Source organism: Sinocyclocheilus rhinocerous, unplaced genomic scaffold, assembly GCF_001515625.1.
Source record: "Sinocyclocheilus rhinocerous isolate Xijiao unplaced genomic scaffold, SAMN03320098_v1.1 scaffold99, whole genome shotgun sequence".
Classification (NCBI taxonomy): domain Eukaryota; kingdom Metazoa; phylum Chordata; class Actinopteri; order Cypriniformes; family Cyprinidae; genus Sinocyclocheilus; species Sinocyclocheilus rhinocerous.
The window spans coordinates 68292-78938 of record NW_015670981.1 but is presented as its reverse complement, the minus strand read 5'-3'; the positions used below and the strand labels follow the sequence as shown (position 1 = coordinate 78938).

At 36.6% G+C, this 10647-nt stretch overlaps 2 protein-coding genes across 2 annotated transcripts in view; one reads left to right on the top strand and one right to left on the bottom strand.

Moving 5' to 3' along the window:
• LOC107734524 (ER membrane protein complex subunit 3-like) overlaps positions 1-2117 on the top strand; it is a 5960-nt gene extending 3843 nt beyond the window's left edge. The window contains exons 5-8 of the mRNA XM_016546500.1: positions 296-377; positions 460-539; positions 801-883; positions 1574-2117. Coding sequence (XP_016401986.1) covers positions 296-377; positions 460-539; positions 801-883; positions 1574-1678 — 350 coding nt within the window. The 3' untranslated portion in view covers positions 1679-2117. The remainder of the gene's footprint in view (positions 1-295; positions 378-459; positions 540-800; positions 884-1573) is intronic.
• A 1242-nt stretch (positions 2118-3359) lies between these two features.
• Positions 3360-10647, bottom strand: part of LOC107734528 (ubiquitin carboxyl-terminal hydrolase 11-like) — a 17987-nt gene continuing 10699 nt past the window's right edge. Inside the window, exons 14-21 of the mRNA XM_016546504.1 lie at positions 10237-10337; positions 9309-9773; positions 8997-9067; positions 7839-7951; positions 7483-7632; positions 6618-6733; positions 6416-6504; positions 3360-5026 (exon numbers count right to left, since the gene is read on the bottom strand). Coding sequence (XP_016401990.1) covers positions 4862-5026; positions 6416-6504; positions 6618-6733; positions 7483-7632; positions 7839-7951; positions 8997-9067; positions 9309-9773; positions 10237-10337 — 1270 coding nt within the window. The 3' untranslated portion in view covers positions 3360-4861. The remainder of the gene's footprint in view (positions 5027-6415; positions 6505-6617; positions 6734-7482; positions 7633-7838; positions 7952-8996; positions 9068-9308; positions 9774-10236; positions 10338-10647) is intronic.

The window sequence follows — 10647 nt, the reverse complement described above, 5'->3', positions numbered from 1 at the left end:
TAATTAATATGCAAGTGCTATATTAGTATATTATTATAGTGTTATATTTCAATTTCACAAACGTACAGCATTTTGTCCAAGAAATAATAAAAGGACACATTTAATTTATAATTTGTCTTAAATCTCATTTTGTAAAAATAAATAAATAAAAATAACCGTGAATCGAATCGAACCGTGAAAGCAAAATCGTGAATCGAATCGTGAGTTGAGTGAATCGTTACATCCCTACTTGTAAGAGTTTAATTGAATTGTTATAAAAGTCCTTTTTTTTGTGTGCTGCTTGTTTCCTGTTCAGCTAAAGTTCCGTTTCCTCTGACTCTGAGATTCAAGCCCATGTTACAGAGAGGAATTGAGCTGATCTCTCTGGACGCTTCCTGGTACGGTATTGACGTTGATGTTTTTTATTTATTACCAGAAGCTGAAAACTGTGAATAAAATCTGAATTTGTTGCTCTTATAGGGTCAGTTCAGCGTCATGGTATTTTCTTAATGTGTTTGGGCTCAGAAGCATGTACACACTCATCCTCGGACAAGACAATGGTTGGTTGGTTGTTTTTGTTTCTGATATTTAGACCGTTTTATGACCTCAACCTTATTGTGTTATATTAAATTATTATATTATATTACAATACAGTATATTATTTTAATATAACACAATATCTAATATCATACAGTGAATATATATATATATATATATATTACCTTATGTATTTTATTAAACATTATATTAAAATATTGTATTTTTTTCTGTGAAATTGAGATGACTTGCTCAGCTATTTAAACTAAGGTGTTTATTTTCAGCTGCGGATCAGTCGAGAATTATGCAGGATCAAATGACAGGGGCGGCGATGGCGATGCCTCCTGATCCTAATAAAGCATTTAAGGCGAGTAGAACATAATTTGCACAAATTAAACAGTTTATATGTGATTATCGTTCTCTTTATGTGGTTTCTTTCTTAGCAATATGAAATTATTCTGGGACAAACATGCACGCAACGTCCGTAAAAAAAAAATAACACGCCAGCAGTTATTTTTATGTGGTTTCTTTCTTAGCAATATGAAATTATTCTGGGACAAACATGCACGCAACGTCCGTAAAAAAAAATAACACGCCAGCAGTTATGTGTTTAACACAAATTTAAAGTTAATTTTTCTTGGGAGTACAGCGCCTACAGCCCCAGTGGACGGACTGATGCATGCAACAGCAGCCCCGATGTGGAAACGTGGTTGCTTTCATTTCATAACCTCATCATCTTAGGATAATTGCGAAACCTTAAACTTTGCCGTTTTGAAGCTCGCATAATTGCAGAACTATTGAAACATTATATTTCTTGAGGGAATGCAGATTGTGTCGGGTGCAATAAGTCGATTCGATCCTCGTACACAAATAATTATATACTTCAAGAGAGAGAGATAATGTGCTCATCGTTTACTCACCCTCATGCTGTTGAAAACACGTATGCCATTCTTTCTGCTGTGGAACACAAAAGGAGACGTTTAGCAGAATGTTCACACTCTTCTCAGATGTATAAAGCTCTTCAATGCTCTAAATGTATTCATTACCATTGTTTCAGAGCGAGTGGGAAGCCTTGGAGATTGTGGAGCACAAATGGGCCCTGGAGAACGTAGAGGAGGAACTCATGCGTCAGGATCTGAACTTCAGAGGACTCTTTAGCTAAGAACTACAGTACAAAACAACCCTGTTCTGAAAAAAGTGCAAATCACTTTTTGATAAGAACCAGTGCTGTTAAGATGGTTCAATTCATAAGCAGATGTGATTTCTTTACAATGTTGATACTCGTTGACTGCAGTGATCTTGATGGTGTTTAGTTTGTTCTGAATGAATGTGAATGTCCTGCAAAGCATCTATGTCTGACATGTTTTTGTGAACTGTGAGTGTTGCACATTAACATTTAATTTTTTGTAAGCATAGATCTAAATTATATATATATTTTTTTTGATTAAATGGTCTATATCCGGCAGTTTTTCTCTATTGTGGTTTGTAATTATAACACACAGTTCTTTATTGACAAGCCATTATTTCAGTCAGAGAGATAGTATAACAGCAAACTGAATGTAACTGTGCAAGAGATAATTATTTAATAAACATTATATGGAACCCTAAAGCGAGGAGGAAATCAGTCTGTGCTTCAGATGAGAGGAATTATGAATCAGTCGAGAGGAAATGAGCTAGAAGCTAGAAGGTGGTTTGTCTAATGTTTGTGAATCACACAGAAGTGACTCAAATGTTTAACACTTACACGACTCCACGTTTCAGACTGAAAATACTACATACTCAATATTCAAAACTCAAAAGCTTTTATTTGATAACTTATTTATAATATTTCATTTCTGTACAAAAATGCCCCCACAATGCAAAAGCACAAATATGAAAATTGGTGTTTTATACTGTGAAATGGGCTTTCGAATATTGCAAAAATAAATAAATAAATTGTGTAGCATTGACAGAAATAAGCTCAAACCAACTGAATTGCTTTAACATTTCAAATATTCACAGCTGACCATCTGATGGATTTCACTGAAATAATATAATCATGATAGCAGGTCGCACGGTAGCTCTAATAAATATCTGAATTTAATATTAGAAACATGCTGCATTAAAGAAATTATGCTGTATGTGGCTTTCTGAAGCGGTTGATTCCAGCACTAGTGAATCATTTTAGAAATAAATGGTAGAATGAAGCCATTAATTACGGTAAAATAGTAAAAAAAAAAAAACTTTTTAAATGGATCATTGCATTCATTAAACCTTGTACAAAGTGGAAGACTGCAGATGAGAAATGAGCTAAATCATTTAAAGGGGTCATAGGATGCCCATTTTCCACAAGTTGATATGATTCTTTAGGGTCTTAATGAAAAGTCTGTAACATAGTTTGGTTAAAATTTCTCAATGGTAGTGTAAAAAACAATTCATTAAAAAATCTTACACACTTCTTCTGTAGGTGAAGCTGGATCAGGAATGATTCGTGTGAACATAGACGCATTTATGTAGTTCGGGGGCGCATTCTGGCCTGTCTGTGTGACATCACACAGACAGGCATCTGAGATCAGCTCGATTTGAGAAGATTAAAAAAAAACACTGGGTGGATTTTGATCATTTTAACACACCGCCAACACACATTTCAGTTCAAACAACTTGTAAAAGTGCATGTAGCATCATATGACCCCTTTAAGGGACTATTAAAAAAAGTTTGTAAATCTCACAAATCCAGTCAAGAACATATTGGGCCATTTACAATTTACTGTAATAATACATTTTACTTTTAATTAAATCTGCATAAATTAAGTAAACAAATACTATCATTATGTATAGACATTCTCATACAGAATTTTCTGTATGAATATTCACCTGTGTTATTATTATATTAGATATTTGAACATACTGAATGCATTAAGTGCTCCTCCCACATATAGTGATATGTTTATACATCTCTCATAGAACAGTGCGATAAAAACTGTATCCATTATCATCTGAGGAACGCAATAAAGCAGTCACTTAATGGGAAGTGCAAATGAAAAGCATTTTCTATAAGATCTTTACGCAGTGGGTGAATTGCAACATAATGAGCAACTGAGAGATGTTAAAATATGCAATCAGTACGAACCGAGGGAATGCACGTCTACACGTCCTTTTATTCAGAGGTAAAACAATGTAAATGGAAGTCAAATGTGTCCAATCTAACCTTGACTTTATAGTCAGCATTTATTCATATCAAAAGATGTGTATTCAATTATATATTCAATCTATAATTAACAAAATAAAATGAAAGCTCCCCCATTCCCAGCATCTGATCCAAATGATCAAAGATAATACACCATTTATTACAATACAAAAATACTGTACAGAGGTGCCTTAAAAATCATCACGTAAAGAGCTCTATCCAGAAAGCACTTTGCTGAAATATTCTCATAGCTCCAAAGAGTTCGTTATAAATTGCACGCAGCTAGTCAAAAAGAATGGAATATTTAAATCTGGCCGTGCATTTCTTTGCAATTAGATAAAAATAAAAAAAAAGCTGGAAAACAGGCCTCCGTTTGTGTCCCGCAACAGAGTGGCTTTTCCCAGACCTTACGACAGATGAAAAAACCATCAAAAGAATGAAAATAAAAATGGAAGATCTTCAGAAGCCGCTCTTTACATTTATAATCTCTCACTCCACATTAGCATCTAGCAATTACGAAAATAAATAGTTCATGAGTGAGTGGACAGAAAGCTATTTCTCATTTACCTACACCTATTTCTCCACCCATCTTTTAACAAGAAGATCTCAGGAATCTGAAGTAGCATTTCTGAACATGTCGTCCCTGATACGAGAAACCCCCATCCCAACTATCCCTGCTAATAGCGCCCATGATGAACGTCGCTGCTTGGAACAATGAGATGGAATAAACAGAAGGCCTGATTCATGATGCTAAACAGTGCAGCTGAAGGTTGTACGTTCAGATCAAACATCACCACCGTGGAAAGCAGCTGAGCTAGCTCAGAAAAGCAAGCTTAGAAAAAAATAAAGAACACGTCAGTGATGACCAACTGCAGCGCCAACCTCATTCTCTGAATTCTCATCGTCATTGAAGCGACTGAATCTGCCGCTACCAGCCTAACCCGTTTCCTTGAGTTTGTCATAAAGAAAAAAAACACATAAATCTGCATTCCCAACCCCATGATGCTCGTGCACCAGCCTGAGAGAGTTGCCCCAGCCTCGCACTTCCTGTCGGTGTCAGAGCAGAGGCGGAGGTTCAAGTTTCTGTTGATTAAGACGATCGACAGTATGCCAGAAAGATGGAAGTGATAAGAGTGAGAAAGAATGAAGAGGAACGTGTAAAGGACAAAAGGACAGAAATCAGTCCGTCTCCATGCTGACACAGGAAGCGGCTCCATCCATGCCATCACGGGTCTGGGATGAGATGTGGTTCTCTGGCTGGGTGGAGGAGGGTATGGGTGGAGGGATGGTGGGATGGCGGATCTTGTCTTGGCGCTGGTAGAACAGGAGGTAGGCGGCACTGGTCTACAAGAATAGAGGGAGAGTGAACGTTTCAGTGACCAGTGACTGTCAAACAGAAAGATGTTTTTTTTAATGTTTTTGAAAGAAGTCTCCTTTGCTCACCACGGCTGAATTTAAATGGTCAAAAATACAGTAAAAACAGAAATATTTTTACAATTTAAAGTCACTGTTTTCGATTTTAAATACTTTTAAAAATGTACTTTATTCCTGTGATGCAAAGCTGAATTTTCAGCAATATTACTCCAGTCTTCAGTGTCACATGATCCTTCAGAAATCAGTATAATATGCTGATTTGCTGCTCAAGAAACATTTCGAATGTTGAAAACACTTAATAATTTTATGGAAATGTATACACTTTTTAGGATCTTCTGATGTATACAAAGTTCAAAAGAACAGTTTTGTAACATTATAAATGTCTTATCTAGCATTTGTAAAGTATTAAAAAGTCAAAAAAAAATTTTTTTTTTTTTAAACGTACTGACCCCAAACTTTTGTCATATTGTGCTTATTAAATGGTTTGGTTTGTTTAGATGTAGTTTCGTGAATTACCATTAAGCACTATAAAAGCACTAAATGTGACACTGGAGCACAAAACCAGCCTTAAGTCGCTTGGGTATATTTGTAGCAATAGCCAAAAAAAACATTGTATGGGTCAAAATTATTGATTTTTCTTTTATGCCAAAAATCATGAGGATATTAAGTAAAGATCATGTTCCATGAAGATATTTTGTAAATTTCCTACTGTAAATATATTAAAACTTAATTTTGATTAGCAATATGCATTGCTAAGAACTTCATTTGGATAAATTTAAAAGCGGTTTTCTCAGTATTTAGATTTTTTTGCACCCTCAGATTCCAGATTTTCAAATAGTTGTATCTCGACCAAATATTATCCTATCCTAACAAACCATACATCAATGGAAAGCTTATTTATTCAGCTTTAATATGATGCATAGACCTTAATTTAGAAAAATTGACCCTTATGACTAGTTTTGTGGTCCAAGGTCACAAATAGTAAACTTATGAATTGTATTTTTAATTATATTATTATTAGCCAACTCACAAATTACGCCTGGATTTGAGATCCAGGCTAATAATTTGGGAGCGGCCACCATGAGTTTATGTACAATAAAACAACTCCAGTCCACTGATATGACCATTTCTTGTGGACATAATTTTAAACAGATCTGTCTTTCTTGACACGTGTGGCCAAGTCATTTCGGAGGCTGAGAAAGTTATTGTATTTTGAGGAAAAACAAACATTTCATTTTAGAAGAGTGTGCACTGATGAATCATGCACGGCAAGACCAAAAAAAATTAATAAAAAATATAAAGGGTCTATTTTGATTTCATGTTGATAAAGCAAACCACAGACAGCTGCATTAATCTCACCACTATTTGTTCCTCCCTTGCATAGGTCACCTTGCTGTCGTCAAAGTAATACCACTGACCATTATCCTTGTTCCGGGCATAACTAGTATCTAGAAGGGGACAAAAGAGAAATATTTGTGTAATGTTATTGTCACCAATCAAAATAGCATGCAATTTTTGACATTAGTGCTGTTTAATAAAAGCTAAAAAGACTGATACATACAGTGACCGTCTCGGAGTCCGCCGTAGTGGTTCGACACAGCGATCAGGTCATATCTACAGGGAGGTTCAGTACTGTTCACTGTCTTCTTTAGGAGGAAACCTGAGAAGTCCAGATCCCTGCAGTCAGAGAATGAGAGCTGCTTTTCACCAGAGCAATAACAACATATGGAAACAAATGTAATAGTTTGAGAATCAACCACTGAAGATAGTTAGTTTGCTATATAAAGGTTGCTGACTAATTTATAGATTGGGAGGATGTGAAGAAACATTTATGACCCTATTTTTCCACTATAATTATGCAGTATGTCACCATTACACAAGAATAAATGAATGAATGAATAACATTTACAATTGTACATTACCAATTAATACATTTATACAAAGGAAGCATTACATTGATAAAAAAGTGACAGCAAAAACATCAATAAGGCTACACAATTTTATATTTCAAATAAATGCTGTTCTTTTAAACCTTTTATTCTTTCAAAAAAATGGAAAAAACCTTTCGTGAAAATAAGTTTACACAAAACTATTATGCAGCACAACTGTTTTCATAACTGATAATAAAAATAAGGGTTTCTTGAGCCGCAAATCAGTTTATTCGAATGATTTCTGAAGGATCATGTGACACTGAAGCCTGGAGTAATGATGCTGAAAATTCAGCTTTACCATCACAGGAATAAATTCCATTCTAAAATACATTCAAATAGAAAATTATCTTAATATTTCACAATATTATTGTTTTTACTGTACTTTTCTCAAATAAATGCAGTCTTGGTGAGCATAATAGACTTCTTTCAAAAACATTTCAAAATCCTACCAACCCCAAATTTTTGAACACTAGTGTATGTATGTCTTCATCTTACCGCAGGGGGAACTCCACGATGGTATCCAGTTTCTCTCGAGAGTATTTTGTGTAGGAGAAACGCTTTAAATGGATGATAAGAACCTCCGGCAAAGACCACAGATCCAATATCTTAGTGGCAAGCTGATGCTTTTTACATGTCGGACAGTACCTATAGACCACATAAACAAACACAAAGTTACATGTGCAGAGGAAGCAATCCTGTTCTTTAAATACATCTCTAGAAATTATGAAACAAATGCTTCTGGCTTTAAATTATGCAACAAACAACACAAAATGTTCCTCTTTCTTCATGCTCATAAAGTATAGATTGGAATAAAAGGCTAGAATCTGTGATAGAACCAAGTAGTAGATTACCAGGGGTTTTCCTCTTCCAGTGTCTCTACCGTGGTAAAGAGCTCTATACATTCCTGCAGCTGCACTATGGTTTGCTGGTGAGGGACATCCATGCTCTGATGCTTTATATATTTCTGCATAAACACATAAAAAACATATGTTTGCAACAGAAATGCTGCAGTTTGCATAGCTCGAAACAGCCAAGACTGAAACAAATGGATTTTGATATTTAATTAGAACAAAACTTGAAAAGAATTGAGCTGAATAAATAAAATATTGTCTTCTGAAGGACTGCTTTTTAGCTGATTTGAATTTGTTTCATAATTGCTGAATTTTGCAACATTAATACTGTTACTGAACTGAACTAAGTTAATAATTCTTATTATTTAATCACCAATTCTGTTATTTTCCTGTTCATTACTGTGAAGTTGCTTTGAAACAATCTGTATTGTATAAAGCTCTATATAAGTGAAGGTGACCTGACTTATCACTGCATTAGGAGCAATACTTTAAAATGAAAGTGAAAGTGAGTCAAGTATGGTGTCCCATACTCTGAATTTGTGCTCTGCATTTAACCCATTCAAGTAAACAAACACAGAAGTGAGTAGTGAACACACACACACACACCCGGAGCAGTGGGGACCATTTTTGCTGCGGCGCCTGGGGAGCAGTTGGGGATTCGGTTCCTTGCTCAAGGTCTCACCTCAGTCGTGATATTGAGGGTGGAAGAGAGTGCTTGTAGATTCACTCCCCCCAGACTTGAACCCTTGACCTTTGAGTTACAAGTCCGACTCTCTAACCTTTAGGCCACGACTGCCCTCTAAGAGTATAACACTAAACCTCTAGTGAAATAGTGACGTGACATGTGGCAAAGTATGGTTACCATTTATGCAGTTGGGGGTTCGGTGCCTTGCTCAAGGGCACCTCAGTCGTGGTATTGAAGGTGGAAGAGAGCGCTGTACATTCACTCCCCCCACCTACAATTCCTGCCGGACCTGAGACTCGAACTCGCAACCTTTTGGGTTACGAGTCCGACTCTCTAACCATTAGGCCACGACTTCCCCCACTCTAATGGAGTAGACTGGATTGATCCTTGTATGAGAGATTACATTCATTTCCTAGTAAAAGAACAGACGCAAAGCATTTCTTAAGGATCAAAGCGTTCATTAGTAATCCTACCTCGGCTTCATTCTCATTGTAGTACTTCTTCTTCATGTCAGGGTCCCAGTCGATGGCGATATATGGCTGAGCTAAACAGAAACAGTGAGTCACGCCATTAGGAGCAGGAACATTTGCGCTTATGAACGCAACGAGTTAAAAGATACCATGACTATGAAAAGATGTGAATTGAGCAGCCGGAAAGATAAAAGACATGCAATCTCACTTTGTTATGACCCTCGCTTGTCCGCACATGACCCTGAAGTTGTACAAAAGCATCAGATGTGTAGAGAAGTCTGTAATAAATTGAGTTTCTCATTAGAGTGCACTTACAGCTGAAAGAGAAGCTGCCATCCGCCTCTCCCATCCCTCGCTCCGTGGTACCATTAGAGTTGACCGCCTGCATGGTAAAGAGGGCTTTTTTCCGCCTCTCAGTGTAGTGCCGTCTTCCCGGAAGCCTCTTATTTGCCTGCGCGCAAGATGCAGGCTCCTCTTCTTCCTCGTCCTCATCTTCGTCCTCTTCCTCCTTTCCCGAAGGTTCCGCGCCAGCACTTTGGTCCCCGTCAGTGGCGTCTTGGGAGTTGGTGTCAGTGCTGCCGCATGCTGATTGGCCCTCCTCCGTACTGCTGCCCCGGTCCGGTTCGCTGCTCGACTCCTCCTCCTCAGCTCTCTCCTCCCCCTCGCTGCTCGGGCTGGCTTCTGATTGGCAGTTGTTCTGCTCTTCGGTCTGACTGCTTTCTTGAGTCTCTTCCTCTTTCTTGGATGGCCCCGCCTCCTCAGAGTCTTCCTCACCTTCATCTGTTCAGAAATGAATCATTATTGGTACACTAAATGCTTGGGGTCATTTAACGTTTTTGAAAGAAGTCTCTTATAGTAATATAGTGAAATATTATGTCAATTTAAAATAACTATGTTCCATTTTAATATATTTGTTAAAATGTAATTTATTCCTGTGATGCAAAGCTGTCATTACTCCAGTCTTCAGTGTCACATGATCCTTCAGAAATTATTCTAATATGCTGATTTGCTGCTCAAGAAACATTTCTTAAGAAACATTAAAACAGTTGTGCTGCTAAATATTTTTGTGGAAACTGTGACATTTTTATCAAGATTATTTGATGAATAAAACGTTCAAAAGACCAGCATTTATTTGAAATAGGAATCTTCTGTAACATTACGTCACACTCACTTTTAATGGATTTAATGCATCCTTGCAGAATAAAAGTATTAGTTTCTTTTAAAATAAAAAACAAAGTCTTACCATCACTAACTCCATTGGTCTGTGCCTTGTACAACTCTTCCTCATCTTCTTCTTCTTCCTCCTCTACTTCTTCTGAAGGGTCTAGTGGACGGACATATCGCCTATGCAGGGACACAATCATGACACATATGAATGGCAACCCAACTTTGGCCTTTAAAAACCAGATCACAACAAAATGCACTCAAAAACCAGTGATACTGAAATAAACAAGCACAATAACACCATAAGATCACAGAAGACACAAGAAGCAGTTAGTTACGAGATGCATTTGTACAAAGAAACTTATAATTGAATGCATCTACTGGCAGTAAAATATGTACAAAAATATTTTTATGGACAACAATCAATACGACGCAGTAAAAAAAAAAAAAAAACACAAAAAAGGAAAAATAAAAAGCATCTGTATAATTA